General features: G+C 33.1%; 3 protein-coding genes and 1 long non-coding RNA gene across 8 annotated transcripts; 2 read left to right on the plus strand and 2 right to left on the minus strand.

Moving 5' to 3' along the window:
• Nucleotides 1-8: 8 nt before the first annotated feature.
• LOC118449052 (gustatory receptor 5a for trehalose) lies at nucleotides 9-5712 on the plus strand. The gene is made up of 13 exons (XM_085657567.1): nucleotides 9-1365; nucleotides 1449-1515; nucleotides 2314-2381; nucleotides 2489-2636; nucleotides 2722-2837; nucleotides 2915-3112; nucleotides 3231-3340; nucleotides 3464-3634; nucleotides 3697-3851; nucleotides 3935-4097; nucleotides 4213-4302; nucleotides 4403-4495; nucleotides 5199-5712. Exons 2-13 carry the CDS (start codon nucleotides 1457-1459, stop codon nucleotides 5244-5246), a joined length of 1419 nt encoding a protein of 472 aa, XP_085513693.1. The 5' UTR covers nucleotides 9-1365; nucleotides 1449-1456; the 3' UTR covers nucleotides 5247-5712.
• On the minus strand, nucleotides 3847-9182 carry LOC118449051 (gustatory receptor for sugar taste 64a). Of its 3 annotated transcripts, none has more exons than XM_035883198.2 (11): nucleotides 9008-9182; nucleotides 7105-7266; nucleotides 6778-7020; nucleotides 6477-6711; nucleotides 6197-6332; nucleotides 5919-6115; nucleotides 5740-5831; nucleotides 5460-5680; nucleotides 5186-5354; nucleotides 4951-5040; nucleotides 3847-4810 (listed from the first exon to the last, which is right to left on the minus strand). In XM_035883198.2, exons 2-11 carry the CDS (start codon nucleotides 7132-7134, stop codon nucleotides 4745-4747), a joined length of 1479 nt encoding a protein of 492 aa, XP_035739091.2. In that variant the 5' UTR covers nucleotides 7135-7266; nucleotides 9008-9182; the 3' UTR covers nucleotides 3847-4744. The 3 variants fall into 3 exon arrangements, with proteins under 3 accessions (XP_035739091.2, XP_085513692.1, XP_085513691.1); XM_085657566.1 differs by having other exon boundaries at nucleotides 5460-5686; XM_085657565.1 differs by having other exon boundaries at nucleotides 5740-6115.
• A 1682-nt stretch (nucleotides 9183-10864) lies between these two features.
• LOC118449068 (uncharacterized) lies at nucleotides 10865-12884 on the plus strand. Its single transcript, XR_004840307.2, has 3 exons — nucleotides 10865-11110; nucleotides 11243-11441; nucleotides 12139-12884. It is a non-coding gene; the product is annotated as an uncharacterized LOC118449068 (long non-coding RNA).
• EF1a-F2 (elongation factor 1-alpha F2) lies at nucleotides 12231-17632 on the minus strand. 3 transcript variants are annotated; one of them, XM_035883210.2, is made up of 5 exons: nucleotides 17493-17632; nucleotides 15400-15579; nucleotides 14515-15123; nucleotides 13969-14244; nucleotides 12231-13844 (listed from the first exon to the last, which is right to left on the minus strand). In XM_035883210.2, the coding sequence occupies exons 2-5, from the start codon at nucleotides 15541-15543 to the stop codon at nucleotides 13485-13487; spliced, it is 1389 nt and encodes a 462-aa protein (XP_035739103.1). In that variant the 5' UTR covers nucleotides 15544-15579; nucleotides 17493-17632; the 3' UTR covers nucleotides 12231-13484. The 3 variants fall into 3 exon arrangements, with proteins under 3 accessions (XP_035739103.1, XP_035739101.1, XP_035739102.1); XM_035883208.2 differs by having other exon boundaries at nucleotides 17416-17555; XM_035883209.2 differs by lacking the exon at nucleotides 17493-17632 and adding an exon at nucleotides 16787-16929.
• Nucleotides 17633-19610: the final 1978 nt, after the last annotated feature.

Raw genomic sequence — 19610 nt, forward strand, 5'->3', positions numbered from 1 at the left:
GAGGGAGGGGGTGGGGTGGGGTGGGGGGAAGAAAAAAGAATAAAGTCCTATATTGTTTTTCTTCAAAGGTCCATTAAATCCGTGATACAACATACTTTATATCGGTTTCTATGGGATACAAGAAGAAGGATAACGAAGGTTTGTAAAACTATATAGATAGATTGTAATCATTAAAGATGGTTTATAGATTGTTAAGCGAACGAACAAGATGCAAGCTCGCACAAAGAGATTTACGTATATTTCTATATATGTTTGTGCGTTTTTACATATACATTAATATGCATGTGTTGTTAACGTAGTACATAAATACATATGTATTGCAACTATGTATGAGATGTATGTGTAAGCGAGTCGTGCTTTTACTTGGAAGCCAATGCAGCTGCGACCCTATGACGATGGAAAAATTTTGTTTGCACAGCTTGTCAGTAAGGTGTTTGCGTTTACGCGTTGCTCTTTTCATCAACCGGTATATGTATAGATATTCTAGATATATAAATGCGCGCACAGTACTGGTTATGCCGTTAGGGTGGATTCTTATCGGATCGTCGACACCCCTAATGCGAGATCGAAAGCCGCAGCAGCGTTCATTCGCACTATCACCAAGAGGATGATGGATGTATCCAACTTTGATATGCGCATGACGTATCTTACGTGATCATTAAGCATTTCTGAAAATAAATACACTTGCTATATTATGTCAGTATAAGTCGTTTGACGAGCTTATAAGACATTCGCTCGTTATCGTTATTTGAAAATGAAGAGTCACTGTAAATTGTGACTCTATTTTATTTTTTTTTCGGACATTTAATGATAAGTGAGAGAGAGAGAGAGAGAGAGAGAGAGAGAGAGAGAGAGAGAGAGCGAGAGATCGATAATGTCGATAAAATACACACACTCAAATACATGATCGCGAATAATTATTTAAAAATATACCACAAATACATATTCTACTCTTGTACGTTTGTTAGATTACTTTTCCCCTCATTTTTCTTTCACGGTTTCTTCCACAACAAGACCTCCTGTCAAAGATAAAGACGTAGTTTTGTAATTAAGTTTGGATATCGCTAGTGTACGAAGTTGTATGTCGTGCGATGCTTATATACATTCGAGGAGAACATCTGTCATTTCTCTATGCATAGTAGGCGACTTATCGCGAGATTGTATGTTGGATAGAAACAATACATTCTATAGACGTTCTGCGCTATCAAGCAAATCTCCTAGTCTATATTCTACCGCGTTCTTCAACAGAACGATTATTTCGGCCCTTTCGAGTGCCGTAAGCAGTTCGCGCGTGTTTCTTCCCTTCCAAATAATTTTTCGCTTTCCAATTCCTCTTATACATTACCATCGAACATCTCAGATCATGTAAGTGTCAATAAAATTATAATAATTATATGATATTAATTACAATGGTATGAAGTGCAATCTAAAAAAAGAGATAAAATAAGCCAACAAGATGCGAACAACTTTTTGGACCGATGCAAAATTACATCGACCCATCACGATTCATGTCAAGTGAGTCCAAATATATTTCTCTTTACTATAATTTCTTTTTATTATTATTTAACGTTAAACTGTCTACACCTATTAAATGTAATAGCGTATTTACACGTACATATGTATATTCGTTAAAATACTATTGGAAAAATTAACATCGACGAACACCGATTTATTGATCGAATTTAATACGATTAAATATGACAATTAACTTAATGAAGACGGAAAATGAATGTATCTGCATTCTTTGGCTCTAACGCGTATTTATTGACGGAATGGATGAAACGTTCATGCTAATTAGACAAGTCGATATGAAAATAATGGAAATAAATGTGTCTATGTTATACTTTTAATACAGATAGATTCCTTTGATATAAATAAATTGAAAATTTCGAAATAAATAGGATTCGTCTGCTTCAGAGGGGGTGGCATTCCACCCTGATCTTTTTTCTACCTCACGACGAATCGTTTCACAAGGTCTCCATTCAAGTTCTCAATCGAAGCCACAGAGGTTTATCGAGTTTCCATTGTTTATAAAACACCCACCACCTGTTTTCTCTTGGCCCAATAAAGCTCCGAGGAGAGAATTCCGTCTTCTGTTCGCCATGCGATTCTGTTCCGCGCACACCGTTCATATTGCGGTGGTAAAATCGTTGTCTTAAGTTTTTGTAAGTGTTCGTTATTTTACAATAGCAATTAAGATATGAAAGGAACGTGTTGTAAATCGATTGAAAATATGAATCGAGACTCGAAATCAAAATGGACAATTTGCCAACGTTTTAGGAGAATATTTGTGACGCGTAATAATGTTTCCAGATCTCCTAAAAGCAATCTACAATTAAGTAGATTCGATACATTGAAGACCGATGTAGAAAATCCAGAAGGTAAGTCGATAAATTTTTGTTCTCTACGGGAATTGCAAAAATATGAAAGTATAACAGAGAGAGAGGGAGAGAGAGAGATCGGATTCGCGGAAACTTATCATTTTCAGTATCCGATCCGAACGTATCTTTGGTGAACAATTTTAATCCGGCTACCGATAGTTTTCACGCGTCGATCAGACCGATCATCTTGTTGGCGAATTGCTTTTCGATACTTCCAGTTTCCGGTGTCAACAGTCCGGATGCATCTTACTTAAAGCAAGTTGAAAAATCATCAATTAAATATCATAATGAGATAAACGTAGAATTATTTTACGAGCTTTATGTACATATATACTTTCAGATTCACCTGGTATAGTCCAAAATTATTGTACACCATCGTATTCTTTTTAAGCACAACTGTTATGACCGTATTAAATGCTTTACAATTCACTACGGGTATAAATTCCATGAAGATGAGTAAGTAATTTAATTTAAAAAGTAATAAAAATCCTGTTAAATTCTATAATCTTAATACTTACGTACCGTTGCAATAGCAACTGGTTTAGTTTTCTATGGCACCTCTCTCATCGCGTCTCTCCTATTCCTAAAACTCGCCAAATTATGGCCTTGCTTGGCGTTAACGTGGGAAAAAGTCGAACGAGAGTTCATGTTTAGACATCGGAGAATTTCTCGAATAAGTCTTGCCGGTAGATTTAAATTAACTACCGCCATCGTGATGATTCTCGCATTGGGTAAGTATATTTTTCTTATCGAAACATTTGAATCATTCATATTCATATAACTAGACTGCAGTTTTCAGTTCAAGTTTGGATTAAAATAATTTTAATGTTCTTTTCAAAATGATTACAGTCGAACATTCATTATCTATACTTAAGGGTTCCTTTTATGCAATGGCATGTGCAAAATATCGAAGTGATTCCGACGTTATCGCAGAATATTTTGAATCACAATACACACAGGTAAAGTATACAATCTGCACATTCTTTCGCATGTTCAACGAGATATAATCTTTTTATATCTTTCGTACGCTTCAGACGAAGCTCGTTTAAAATGCAATAATTGTGTTTACCGCGATGAAATAGGTATTCTCGCAAATGTCCTACAGTCTATGGAAAGCTATATTAGTGGAAATAGTTAACTTGCTAAGCACCTTCTCATGGAACTTTGTCGATCTTTTCTTGATCCTCGTAAGCATGGCTCTGGCAGATCAATTTCAACAATTGAATAGTCGTCTTAATTCTGTTAGAGGAAAGGCAAGTAATTAACAAGGAACAAATTTCTTTTTCATAGTTATTAATACTATGACATTTTAAAGGCAATGCCGGACTGGTGGTGGGCCGAGGCTAGAAACGATTACAATCATCTGGCTGGTTTGACCAGACGAGTCGATTCTCATATTTCAACAATCGTTTTTCTCTCGTTTGCGACCGATCTATACTTCATTTGCATTCAGTTGCTATTCTCTTTCAAGTAAATTAAATATACATTTTTTGTAATTTTTTGTTCTCCTTTCTGTCATATATATATCTTTCTTTCTCTTTTTTATCGGGAAGTTTACAACGCAATCACATACAGAAGATATACTTTTGTTTTTCCTTTGGATTTCTTCTCACGAGGACCACGGCTGTATCCTTATATGCAGCTTCCGTTAATGACGAATCCCGTTTGCCGGCACCGATACTTTACAGCGTTTCGAGTGCCAGCTATTCCACTGAGGTATGCTAATATTCTTATTTTTTTTTCAAATCTTCTTAGTTTTCTTTGTTCCTTCGAAAAGTTTTTTTTTTCTTTTTTTTTTTTTGGTCTTCTTTTTTTGGAAAACTTCTTTCAGGTAATGAGATTTTTGACCCAAGTCACAACCGACAATATAAGCCTGACCGGAATGAAATTTTTCTCTGTTACGAGAGGCCTCGTCTTGACGGTAAGTGTAATCTAACGATTAGACTTTTATACATACAAAAATATATTCAATAAATTTATAATCGCGTAAAAATTTGAAAATTATTTGAACATTTGTTTAGATTGCGGGCACTATCGTCACTTATGAGCTAGTATTGGTACAAATAAATAATATACAACAAACGGTCCAGTCTAACATTACGAACATTTGCGAGGTGACAATCCTATTATTAATCCTTTAATATTTCTAACACTTTTCTTATTTAGATATAAATTGTGCTTAATTCGTTGAAACAATTTATGTATAAGAATTTTCAATCGGGGTATTTTTGCTTTCGATCAGCCTTTTTTATATTCTTTTATTTTCCTTTTTGCAAAGTATTATATCTTCATTAAATAATCTAAAAACATAGAGAGAAAGAGAGAGAGAGAGACAATGTTTGAAGGTAGCTTCCACCGTTGATTCAATTTATCATAGCAACGTTGAACTGAAGAAGCACGACCTCGTACGTTACGATCGCTCCAGTTAGCTAAAGCATTAAATTCTTCGTAAATATTCTTCATAAAACTAATAAAGACACATAATACATACGTCATGTTTGATTCGATTTAGGATTGGCTATATTAAAAAGTAAAAAAAAAAAAAAAAAAAAAGAGAAAAACAACTTACCGCTAACATAAAGTTCCTCGTGATGGAAAAGAAACGTAAGCCTGTCAGTGAGATATCGTCGGTGGTAAGCTGATATTGCAATCTTTGTGTCTATCAAAAAAAGAAAAAAAAAATATATATATATATATCTTCGAATAAAAAAATTGTCCGAAAATCTTAGACAACTCCGTGTTTCAATTATTTCTTATATGTAACATTTTGATTTAAATATAGATGAATAATATATATTATATACCTCGATGTTATAGGTGGACGAAGAACAATTATACAATAATGGGAGTACCGTTTTACTTTGATCATTTATTCTGGCGGTCAATAAAGTTACGGCACACGTTCGAAGAATGAGGAAGGCAAAAGAACCAAAGAAGTAAAGATTACTCAAAATATCGTCGCCTTCAGGACCGCTTCGAATGAAAAAGCAAATGAGATTTTAAACGTCCTTACGTCCAAATCTAATTCGTAGTTTCATATAATGCGTCTTGTATGTTACGTTATCATAGTTGACTTACGATATTCCATTCAATAATTGTAAACAAATAAAGTAGAGATTATTTGCGAAGGAAAGGAGTATTATCGGAGATATATCATTGTCCACTTTTTTCACCAGTGAACTTAGGATGGCGTAATCGTTTCTAAATTCACTCCAATCGACATTGTTCGCGTGCTTTTCCGCCATATCGAATAATCTCCTGTTCAATGTCTTATATCTTTCAGCCAGACCGGTGGAAATCTGAAACTTCGTTCGTTAAGATTGTTTATAATTCGTTTTTATTTTTCACGGTAACATACCAACATGACGAATAAATCTGTGAAGTTCCACACGAAAGTCGCTATCTTGCTCACTATAAATATGTAAATACCAACGGCGAAGTTGTAATCGACTGTAAAACGATCATTGAACAGGATTAATTTAATAACATTGAAAGGTGCTCTCATTGATCCGAGTAAGAAAGTATAAATGAACGTACTATTTTCCAAAATAAAGTTATGAGAGTTGACGGTGTAAATGTGTAAAAAATTGGCAAAGGTTGAATTTGATGTTCCCCATTCAAAGTCAGTACTGTTGTTAATTACGCTTACGATATGTTCGAAGAGAGCGAAAAAAAGTATGATGCTACTTATTATTATGAATTTCCAACGAAGCCGTGGTCGTTGATATTTGTTGCTGAAAATGATATTAAGACAACAAAGAGAGACAATTCGTTAAATAGAAATAAGTTAGCTGTTAAATAATATTTTAATTAACCTATCTATGAATTGTTCCATTGCCTTCCAATCGTTTTGAAGGATCACCCAACGTGGCGATAACCAAAGGTACATGATCGTTCCGCATAAACCATTTCCATAGAATATTGCCCCGGCTGTTGCCGCAGCTATTCCACCTATTGAATACATCGACGAATCATATTTATATAAGTCATAAATGTTACCTTCTATCTAACGTTTACGTTTCGACAAATAATCTAGAATATATTTTGTATTATTCGTTAAAAGAGATAGAAGATTATCCGATCAATTATCCTTACCACGCATACCGAAAGATTCGGGTTTGAGAGTCTTTATCATGTGAATGATCGACAGTATCGCCATTACGAATATCGAAGCAGCTACTATGATGGCGTAAGCAGTTCGAAAAGAGATTTTCTTGAATTTTAAGCTCGACGGTAAATTCGCAGATATTCCGGATAACGGGAGCAAGCCGAAGAATTGTGTCCACCATAAGATCGGGCTGATCGCCCGATGAAAGTTCTCCTCCGAATCCTGAAAAAAAATTAACATCTGAAATAAAGGGGGAAAAAGTAACAACGATTTTTAAGCAAGTCTTACCTTGTCAATGTTTATAGGATGTAACGTGTTAACGTTCTCGTTATGAAGAAATTGTCGAGTCCTTAATGGAAATGTATTTTCTTGATTAGATCTTATTCTACCGTTTGTCTTTCCCTTTTTTCGATTTCCCAGTACCGACCAAATTTTGAAATTCGTCCTACTGGAATTTCCATGAAGGATATTCCTCGTTTTTAGCATGGTGTCATCAGACTCCACGTAGAAACGTATAAAACCAACCATTACCTTGTTAAGAAACAACGTAGAAGTATATTATTAACGATTATAATATATTTTATGTATATTCATGTAAGTATTGTATATTCTTACCTGCCTATCTACAGGTATACGAGTATCCATACATTCGTAGGTATATATACATATATATGTATGTGTGTGTAGATGTAACAATGCGATCGTACAATTGCGTATATATCATTAAGTATCCTCTACGTACGAATGAGGATCCGTTTTTATGGGGGATCTTATATGCTGAAAGAAATGTTATATCCTTTAACATCACCATACAAAAGCGGCATGCATTTAATCAGTCAAAATATATACGAGCGTTTATCTCTCGCAATGTCTCGTCATAACTATGATGATATTTCTTTACCCATGATAATATTTCTTATCGAAAGTACCGAGAACAAGCAGGATATACGTAGGATATAATTTATCGAGTATACTAAATGTAACGATCGTGTCTTCGTCTTTCGTACGATCATTTTTCACGAGTTTTCTTCTCGCGTTTCTCAAGCATTATTTCATTGTTCTTTCATTTCGTTCGCCAATACAATCGATAAAAAGATATGAAGGAGATTATCGTTAAAATGTAACGTTATAATAATATTATAACGATCGTAATTTAAACGTGTAATTTTAATAGCGATTTTACGTTTAATCGTAGTACGATGTAACGAAGGACCCTAGATACGATTAATACAAATGATGTTATCGACTTACTACCAAATTTTCTCACACGTATAGGCAATATTCTTCTTTTTTTTTTTTTATGAAAATCCTACAATGTACGCAAACGATAGTAAAGCCCATAAAAGGATATAATATTTTATACTCGTTTAATCGATATCGAATGATTATCAGGTAACCTTATAAGGCTATTACTTATTTATTATTTTTAGTTAGAATTAATGTATTTTATGTCATTTCTAAATATTCGAAGATAAGATATTTGATTGATGCTAAAGTTTATCGTTCGATCAAGTCCGATATAAACCCCGGAAAAAGAAATATATATATATATAGATATTAATCTATGTATTTAAATTGACATGTAAACCCTATCATTGTCATAGGACGCACATACGTGAAATTGAGATCCACCCTTTCTAAGCGTATATTATATGGTTTTGTGATTAATGATTTATATACATATATGATTATATATTCCTTTGACGATTATAGGAAACTAGAAAACATCTGTTAGGTAAATAATAACATTCCGTGAAGAAGATGCAATAAGGACACACGGCACCGCGATCATCGTTTAGATATAAATATTATTCATCTTTGATCGTCATCGGAACTATCGATTCCGCAATGCAGTACTTTAGCATAGCCATAGAGCTAGCTTGTTGACATTCTACTATAATTTTATCGTTTAATTTATGTACATTTATAGGAACAAGGACGTGTGCAGAAGTGCAAAATTATATGCAAAATTATCGCTTAACTGTGAATCATTTGGGAAAAAATATTACATATACATACATATATAAAATACGATAGAAATCAAATGTTCTTCTCAAGAATTCCACAACGATGTAATAAGTATGTACAATCGATAGCACGAATCGATATCGGTCGATTTCAACGGTCATAAATTCGCTTGTTACATCGATAAATATTTAATAAATATCATGCGTATTTTCCCTTATTGATAAAAAACTTTTTATTATTAATTTTATTCGTTCATAACAACCGTAGACGTTGTACTATCGTACAACTTTAGTTCTATCTACATACATCAGTCACAAACAATAATTAAAAACAATAGGCTCTACGTTTATATCTTCTCGCTATGATCTCTTTTATCTTCACGATATTAATCGCGAACTTCGTGTTTTTTATCAATCACTTTGTATAGGCGCATATTTTCTTGTTATTCATTTATAAAATGATATAAGCATTAAATGATAAAACGAAAGAAAAAACGAGAGCAAAAAAAAAGAAAATTTCTTTTATTTTTAACAATCGTCCGTTTACTTACAAAATTATGCTTTTGTTATTTCATAAATTTCGTCTGTCACGCAACAGGTCAGGGATGCAAAGTGATGGAACAAGAGCGAAGAACACGACTACGAATGTTGCTGTAACAACGTGGAATAACGAATGAAAGCCAACTAGAATTAGGAGTAAACGAGCCCTCGAGTCTGCGCTATGTGCGTACCTCCGAACAAATAACTATCTCTACTACTTCTCGCGAGTAAAAAAAAGAAAAAGAAAAAAAAAGAAAAAACCTACATTTGGTTTTACAATAATATACTATCTGTTATCTGTTAGATACGCGTAAAGAAACGAATAACACAATTTATCGATATTATTTAATAATAAAATCAAATGAATAATTTCAATGTTTCTCTTTTCTCCTTTAATCTATTATTTAGAATTTATTTGACATCGTATGTACAAAGAAATGTCCAACATTGTCGAGCGATATTTAATGTAATAAAATCAAATTGATAATTTTTATTTAATTTCTTCCATTTTCCTTTTTAATGAAAAAATATTTATTATCGTTATTATTATTAATATTAATATGAAAAATAGGAAAAATATTGATATATTCCTCCTAATCATATCCTGTGCATTGAGAATGATCGTTGAACACAGTTCTTGCATGACTAATATTTAAATGCAAAGAGCGTGTAGGTATGCGATAATAAAATATTCAGAAATTTCTAACTAGCTTATAAACAACTAGGATGGAATATTATGAATCATACGAAGGAGCTTATAGTTTCTTAAGCAATTTAGAAAATTAATGAATTTTTCTATGTACACCTTTACATCGATAAAATTAAATTCTCCGTAAAGAACTTATATAATTAGTAGGAGCGATCTAATTAATTGTTCCGCTTCACTTCGTTTTCATTTCGAAAATTTCTACAAGTTTACCGTCATATTCTCTTACGTACACGTAAACTTTTTTAATATCCAGTTTGATCTTTGACACACACACACAAATGGATCTATAATTGCAGTTTCTTTTGTTTACAAATACGAAAGTAAATGTCTTGAAATTACAATAAAAATCTAATAAATTATATTTTAAAGAAGGAGATTTATAGAAGAATGCATTACTATTATATTTAAGGAATATGAATTTTTTTTTTAATTCATAATTTATTATGAATTATTATATATAATTTATTTTCAATTATATAAATAATAATAATAATAATAATTAATGTTTAAATTAACAATGATACAATATGTCGTTTCAGTTAAGTAACCATAAATAAAACAAATATGTAAAGTTGGACAGTTCTCGTGTTAGATATCTTTCGTATTTCAACAAGTAAACATGTCAATTTTCTACGTTTATATTTGTCCGGTTAAATGATTAATATTTTATCGAGTATTTTATAATTATATAAACGATATATGATGTACATGTACTACGATAAATTAATATTTATAACGATGTTAGATTTATCAAAAGATCATATAACTTGTAATATATACTAAATATAAAATAAAATTTAATTTGATATTTTGATAGGCGTAAATTTGAAATATGAAGTTGTTAATGACAAAAAAAATGACCGCACGATTGACTTTGACAAGTCAGTATTAATTTGTATTTCAATCTTAGTAAACATCGAAATTCTTTCCTTTCATACAGAAGTCGAGCTTAAATAATTCATACTTTTGATTATTTTAGAATTATTTGAACAATTTTAGATCTTTAGCGCGAAGTATAACCAACTAATATTTAAACGATAGTAAATTCTTAATAATGTTTAAAATAATTAAAAGTTAGTTATATATATATTTTGTGTGGCTACGTGTAACAACAACAAAAACAAACCTCTGATCGACTTCGACCGTTATTGAATCAGTCTTCCTTTCTATTTCGACGAGTGCAAACCAACACTCACTCTCTTTCCAAACGTGAAAACTTATAAATTAATACTATCGATAATTTTTCAATTATTTTACACGGACTATAATAAAGTAACATTTAAGCAATAATACATTTGCTCAATCGTTAAAAAATTCGTAACACACAAAAAAACTTCAAATAATTTTAATTCAATTTAATTCCAATACTATACAATTTTTATCTCAGGATTGTTGATTGATCTTAGTATGTGTAATATTAACATAAACGCGCTTTTTATTAACTTTGATAATTACAGAGTTACTTTTCTTTCGTATTATTCTTATTAATTATTATTTATAAGTCTTCTGTGAGTATAGGGGTATCTACTTTTTTCAGTAGGGAGAAAAATCGAGTACGATTTTGGTACTTTGATATTCAAGCGATTTTCATAATGTTCAGTGACATTCACTTGGATGCGTCATCGTTAGTACAATGGGATCTTCACAAGCAGCAACCTCCACATGATGGAATCTGGATAGACGATATTACATTTGTTTTAACGAATATCATATTTTTACGCGCTATGCATTCCATTGTAAGTAACATAGGAGCCAATGACTACTTAAATAAACTTTAGTTATATACACAAATTTAACTAGATACGTATAAATGTAAAAAGAAAAAAATGTCAAGTTTGTACAGTTAACAAATACTTATCAAGTAATCTATTTTTCAAAGAAGTAGAAATAATTTGCATATATCTGTTGATTGTTTTCGTTAAATGTATTATTAACTATTATTTTTTTACTTAATACAAATCTTTCTATATCATATACTAACTCGATTATTACGTAATCCGATTATAAGAGAGATACACAATCTACACGAGCTATCGTATAGATCAATACGATAGGTGTATCGATGAAGACATTGTTAATAAGCTTGTAGTTCATATTTTGTTCATTTCTGTCGCTGTTGAACTCACAAATGCTTCGTGCTCAAGAGATAGCGAATGAATTTTTTTTCTCGTTCAAAAATAAATTCAAATCGTATATCGCACGAACTATCGATCTTCGTGCAGTCAAATTTTATATCGATTAGTCATTCAGCGCGCCATCTAGTCGCGTAAAAGTTCGATATAAATTTGACCGACAATAGATACTTAGCTCTTCTATCTCCACAATAATTAGCAATCTTTAAAACGTACTAAATTATAGATTGCATGTATATAATGCGAAAATAAAACTAAGGTTTGAATGCAATTATCATTAATTATATTTTATTTCTTTCAGATACCTAAACGTATACGGATAAAATAAAATATATTTCAATGGGTTTAAGTAAATAGAGAAAGGAGGGACGAAAAATAAATTTTAAAGAGAACTTGGATTCCGTAGCTTCTTTATTCGCCTTTACTACTCATTATTATCGTTATTCATATGTACAGAAAACTGTTTTCAACCAATTCTGTTATGCAAAGTCACAGGTTAAAGTGCCGAGTTACTGCAAAGATATCGCCCTCCTGCACAATACCACAATTCGCGTGTGGATCGAGTAAAAAGACAATTGTCATCGATAAAAGCAATATGTGTATACCTTTGTAGAAAAGTTATTTATGTATGTACGTATGTCTTCTTGAGTAATCAGACCTTTTACTTAATCTGATATAATCGAAAAATATTAATATTAAAGAACAGGTCCCGTACACCTAACGAAATCTATTCAAATCTACTATTGCATTATATATTCCCCGCGTAATTTCGAACGAATCCGAGAGCTTTACCTTTGTGCTTATATACGCGCGGTTATTCAACAAAAAAAAAAAAAAAAAAAAAAAAAGAAAAAAAAAGAAAAAAAAAAGAAAAAAAAAGAAATGAGAAAAGTGGAGGGGGAAAAATTAGAGAAAAAAAAAACGAACGAAGAAAAGACCGTTTGGAAAAGAGAGAAACGATATTAATAATAAAGGAGACACAAAGTTTCGATCGACTTCCCCGAGTAAAAGAATGGAAGCATATCGGATAAAAGGATGACGATGATACCTCGGTTAGCAGCAATAACGACGACAAAGAATAATAATGAAATATATATGTTTGTCGAATATCGCAGATATAGGATTTATTAATTCCGTATAATAATTAGAAAATATAATTAAGCCGAGCTAAATTATGATATTCTTTTGATGTTCGCGTGAAAGAAATCGTTATCGCGAGATAGCTCACGTAGTTTACCCCTCTTACCTCATGTAAATCGTACAAATTAAAGGAGCGAGTATGTTTTTTAGTCAATAAATGGTTCTTCTTCTTTTCTCCCTATACCCCGTAACCTTTCCTACGAAATTCTTTACGATGGAAGAAGTGACGAAGCGAACGCTTCGACAAACGAAAGAGACGAATACCAAAGAAACGCGAGAAAGATGTTATTATCTGGACGTTCGAGTTGAAGCCGTAACGTCGCGACCCTTTATTATTGATCCTGCTCTCGTTATTCCAAACGGAATGCAATTTCATAGGAAATGTCTTCGACGACGGCGAGCATAACGACGACTTCCTCTTATACGAAAGGCATGAAGAAAGAGGACAAACTACCTCAGCTACAAGAGGCCGGAGCCCATCCGGCGATACATGCATACGGAAACTAGTTATTTCTTTTTCTGGGCCTTTTCGGCGGCCTTGGTGACTTTTCCACCCGTCGTATCCTTGAAAGTAACACCCTTGATAACACCGACCGCAACCGTTTGACGCATGTCACGGACAGCGAAACGTCCAAGCGGAGGGAACTCCTGGAATGCCTCTACGCACATTGGCTTGCTCGGCACAAGAGTCACAATAGCAGCATCTCCAGATTTTATAGATTTTGGATTTTCTTCGGTGGTCTTGCCGGTACGACGATCGCATTTTTCTTTTATCTCGGCGAACTTGCATGCAATGTGAGCGGTATGGCAATCCAATACCGGCGTATAACCGTTACTGATTTGTCCTGGATGATTTAGTACGATGACCTGTGAAATACGACGTGTATTATTTTCATTCGTTTATTCGTTCACGCGCAAACTTAATATTTTAATGGCTCTCCCTCGAAATCTCTTGGGGGAGAAAGAAAAAAAAAAAAAAAGAAAGAAATACCTGAGCAGTAAAATCAGCTGCTCCTTTTGGTGGATTATTTTTAGAATCTCCAGCGACGAAACCACGACGCAATTCCTTGACCGATACGTTCTTTACGTTAAAACCAACATTGTCACCAGGTACAGCCTCTGGTAAAGCTTCGTGATGCATTTCGACTGATTTAACTTCAGTGGTAAGACCCGCTGGAGCGAATGTAACAACCATACCCGGTTTCAATACACCGGTTTCAACACGACCAACCGGTACCGTTCCAATACCACCAATCTTGTACACATCCTAAAAATATAAAATCAAAGTTATTTTAATAATCTTTATTCTATGATGTTCAGTTTTGTAATAATATTTCTTAGAAAGATCAGACATCTCTAGCCATCAACGGACAAAAAAGTCCTCTGGTGGAAACCGCGAATGAGTTTAATATATTATCATCATATCAAATGGTCATTTTTATTTCTCTCTCTCTCTCTCTCTCTCTCTCTCTCTCTCTCTCTCTCTCTCTCTCTCTCTCTCTATACATTTTTTTAATAACCTTTTCAATAAAATTACCTGAAGTGGAAGACGGAGTGCCTTGTCCGTAGGTCTGGTAGGTGGAAGGATGGCATCAAGAGCTTCGATAAGGCATTTACCTTCTGCCTTGCCTTCTTTACGTTCTACTACCCATCCCTTGAACCATGGCATCTTGCTAGAGGCCTCCAACATGTTGTCCCCGTGCCAACCAGAGATTGGTACAAATGCAACAGTTGCAGGATTGTAACCAATTTTTTTAATATACGAAGAGACCTCCTTCTTGATTTCTTCGAATCGAGTCTCGGAATAAGGAGGCTCGGTAGAGTCCATTTTGTTAACACCAACGATAAGCTGCTTTACACCAAGAGTAAAAGCGAGCAAAGCATGTTCACGTGTTTGTCCATTTTTAGAAATACCAGCTTCAAATTCTCCTGTACCAGCGGCTACGATCAGCACTGCGCAATCAGCTTGCGAGGTACCAGTGATCATGTTCTTGATGAAATCTCTGTGTCCAGGTGCGTCAATAATTGTGACGTAGTATTTTGAAGTTTCAAATTTCCAAAGAGCAATGTCAATCGTAATACCACGTTCACGTTCGGCTTTCAATTTGTCTAATACCCAAGCATATTTGAAGGAACCCTTACCCATCTACAACATAAAAAGGAAATATGATTAAATCAATCCCAAAGATAATATATATTAAGGACAAGTGTTATCTCTAACTGTTACTATTAAATGTTTTGACACTCAGACGCGTATTGGCCGTCAATAGACAAAGTCTTCCGGTGGAAACCGCGAATGAATCCAAGATTATATCATCACTGTGCCATAATAATGAACAGTAGCAGTGACATTAATGCAACTATGTAAAAAAAAAATTGCAACTCAAGATCTAAATTACGAAGATTTAAATTAAGAACTTACTTCCTGGGCTTCCTTCTCGAACTTTTCAATGGTACGTTTGTCGATACCACCGCATTTGTAGATCAAATGTCCAGTGGTCGTAGATTTGCCAGAATCTACGTGTCCAATGACTACAATGTTGATATGAACCTTCTCTTTACCCATGATGAAATTTCTTTTGTGATACTCTTTGGATTATATCTAAGCAAAAAGATATACAACATTGGTAAATTTTTTCTTTTTTATCGATACACATTTACACCTTTATGTCAACATTAAATAAAAACTGGACATCGTTTAAAGATATCTTTTGATTGTGAATATTTATGAGCAAATATAACAAGTAGTTCACAATAATCATGATAATTGAAGGTTAAGTATACCGTCTTGTTAATATATCACGTCAACGATTCGTCTCAATTTAATTTAATTTATCAAAGAACGATTAAAATTCGCGAAGCTATCGTTATATGAATAATTTTGCAAATAGATCCTCTTTGTTTCGAATCCACGTGGCGAGCATGAATATTCGAGAAAGAAACCGGCAGCCATTTTGTAGAAGGCAAAGCGCTGCCGGTGCAATTCTCGCGTCGATTCACAGACTGCACGTTATGATTCATTCATATTTTTCATGGAAATTAGGATGATTAGAATATTTTCAACGTTATTATTGCACTATCCATATTAAAATAAGTATTGAATTTTATTCGTTTCGTATATCCTATATGAAGATATAGGATATACACACCCCTTCGAAATGATTTTACAATAATCTGTCTCTATCCAGATGGATATCTCTAACAAATTCAGATTATTTTGAACGAAATACTATGAAAATTATTTCCTATTAAAATTATCAAATGTCGAAATAATTGTAAGAAAAAAAAAAGAAAGAAAATGGAGAGCATCGCCTCATTAATTTATATCGATCTTTTAATACTCCTACACAAAACGACGAAGATTAATATGGATCGATGTTGTGCCATATTGGCACATGTCTATATGAATATAGATTTTTCCAATATTAAGCGAATAGTAACAAATAAGGATGAAATTTGTGATCTTGCATATTCTTACTACTAACAAAGGGCTGCGATTGAGACGAAGAAGAAAAAAACAATTTCGAGACGACAATATGGAATGTAAAACCCGATATATATATATATACGTGTATAACATATATAACCTATATATATATATATATGTAATTTTAATATCCGCGTCTGCATATATTATTAGTTCATTTTTTTATTCCTCCATTACTTTTATCTCCTCATAAAGTAACACTTCGTTAAGTAAACTAATTAAAAATGTACGATTAGAACATGCAAGCACAAATTTCAAATCATTTTCTAATTTTTTACACAAGATTATAATATACGACCTTCGGCCTTAAAAACTTTCATACTTTATTCACAACGACACGAAAATTTTCCTCTATCCCTTTGAAAAAAAAATGATTCCACGCTTCTGATAAACAAAATAAAAAAAAATATTGCACGCACGCGATTTATTTCACGATCGACACTCGAGAGGCTCTGACACAAGAGGACCAGTCATGGCGCATCCGGTTTCGTTGCTCGCGCTCTTTCTTTCTAGCGTTACCTCTCTCCTATTCTTTTTTCTCTTTCTTTCTTTCTCTCTCTCTCCTGAAATCTTTTTCTCGTCTTCGCAAACTCTTTCTCAACGAGGATTATTTTTCGATGAAAATTTCTTTTTGTTCTTTTTTTTTTTTCGAACAAGAAGAAAACAGAAAAGTAATTCATAGATTCATGCAATCACGAGGTTTAGCGAAAAGAATAAAGCCGGTAGAGATATAGCGAAGGAGCGAGCGAGAGAGAGAGAGAGAGAGAGAGAGAGAGAGAAAGATGGAGAAAGAGAGACAGAGATAAAGAAGACGTACAACGAAACCGGGGGCCACGCGCCTTTTCCTTCTTGACGATATTCGCGAGAAATTTTCTTACCACCGGCATAGACTCGTAAAAATCAAAACACAACACAATTATCCATATATTCTCGCGTTGTTTTATCCCATACCTGAAGACCGATGCAATTTTCAACACTCGCAAAACGTTGGATTATCTTTCCGTGTATAAACCACGACAACCACTCACCTCCAGATGCCACGACAGAAAGAGATCGTCCGTGCGAAGTGACATGCGCACACTGGCTACCCAGCCATAGTCTCGAATCCAGCGCCTCCAACTTATCGATCATTCGTATTAGGAAAAATGTGTATTAACGGAAAAGATTTATTGATTTTCTTTAACCCTTTAGAATAAATTTTCTTCTATTTACTTATATTATTTTTCAACATGTCAAACATTATTTATATCTTAATTTTTTTGTAAAATTACGAAGAGCATGGTGCCTTTCGTGATGGGGAAGAGTTTTGGTTACGAGGCTATGGTTACGCGGCAACACCGACAGGCGTGTCGTACTTCGTGTGGATAGCCGATCCTAGGATACCTTTGTGAATGTGTTTGTGTCACAGGCAAAAGATGACCAATAAGCAACGAGCGAGCGACCGAGAGAGACAGAGACTATGCGCGTGAGTGAGAGAGCGAACGTTAGAGAAGGAAAGAGAAAGAGAAAGAAAATAACGTGCCGATGATTCGAATAGAGATATATACAGAGTTCGCTTGCGATTCAGGGATGTATATATCTATATATATCGTCGGGTTCACTGATACGATATTGAATTTGTCGAATTATTACCCGAATGATATAACGAAAATTATGCAACGTAAAATTATAAAATACGATTGCCTCGTACTTAACCTCAATACGTTTTTCTTTGATATATAACTATCGTTGCATGGCGAATATTTTAAAATATATATATTTAATAATTAATATACTCAAACACATGTATATATTATGTATATGTATATTTATATATGTATATTTATATATGTATATTTATATATGTATATATTGCAAAATTACATTGAAAGTAAGAATTAAAATTGGTCGATAGTCCGAATGGAATTGCTTTGAAATTTAGTCTCTCTTTTATACTTATTTACGTTCTTATAACGAACACAATAGGACGATCGATAATATGGTAACCGAGAAGTGCGATAAAAGGTATTAAGTAAGAAGAGATGAACAAATTTGATTCTCATCAACGATGCTGTAATTGATTTTTCTGTGAAAGTATATGTTGAAAGAATAAATAGAACAAACGAAGACATTGGAATACATAATAATTGTAAAATTAACTTTAAAATTATTAAATTTGGAAACAACGTATGTACGAAATTCTATATTTTGACTTTTATATTATTTTACTAGTTGAATAAATCAAATATTTCTTTTGTTCTTTATTTCTTGATACAATATTGAAATGAAAAATTGAAATTAGATTGCATTTCGTGGCGCATTCTAGTGACGATCTTAATCCTAGCTATAGGCAATACGTCGTACAGCTGAGAATAGTGAAACGATATTACAGGCGTTCGCGAAATTTTCAAATCGCTGAAATTATTAATACTGTGCTTCGTAATAATCAAAGAATTTAAATAAATAGAAGTCTTTAACAATTATTAAAACTCTTTGTTCGATAATTAACTTGAAAATAGTCTGCTATTTTTTAACGAACTAATAAATTTTTAGTCATTAAGATAATTAATCTCTTATCGAAGTTGAGTATTGTTTGACTATAATGAATTGATATTTCCCGATTCTTTCTTGAAAGTTTCTATTGATCGACCGTCCAGCAAGGAACAAAGGAAAGGGACGAATTTTTCATCTTCATTATTCGTATCTCGAGAAACTTCAGCTTTCATTTTTATAATATATAATATACAATATATATATATATATAAGTGTATATATATATATTTACGTATACATACCTCGCATCATCATTATGAAAATAACTTAGTGTTTAGTTAGAATTAGAAGTAAATATCGAAGAATAATGTAAATAAAATATTTGCAAATGAAATATATGATGATGATAAAATTGTGGAAAGGGTGGAAAGGGAATGTCAGGAAGAAAACTATACCCACTGTAATCGTCTATTTATATTTCAAGATTCCTACTGACATCCGATCGTACAGACACTCGCATGTGGGAGCGGTGTGACTCTAAATCTTGAAAATTTAAAAATAACTTCTATCGTCGAGGAAGAAACAGATATACGTGTAGAAATGGACAAGAATGCATGTACCTTATATGCACGTACGCACACCAGCACACACGGAGCCGTATTTTAAATGTATAC

This window comes from Vespa mandarinia, chromosome 6 (genome assembly GCF_050613455.1).
Source record: "Vespa mandarinia isolate Hongniang chromosome 6, ASM5061345v1, whole genome shotgun sequence".
NCBI classification, from domain to species: domain Eukaryota; kingdom Metazoa; phylum Arthropoda; class Insecta; order Hymenoptera; family Vespidae; genus Vespa; species Vespa mandarinia.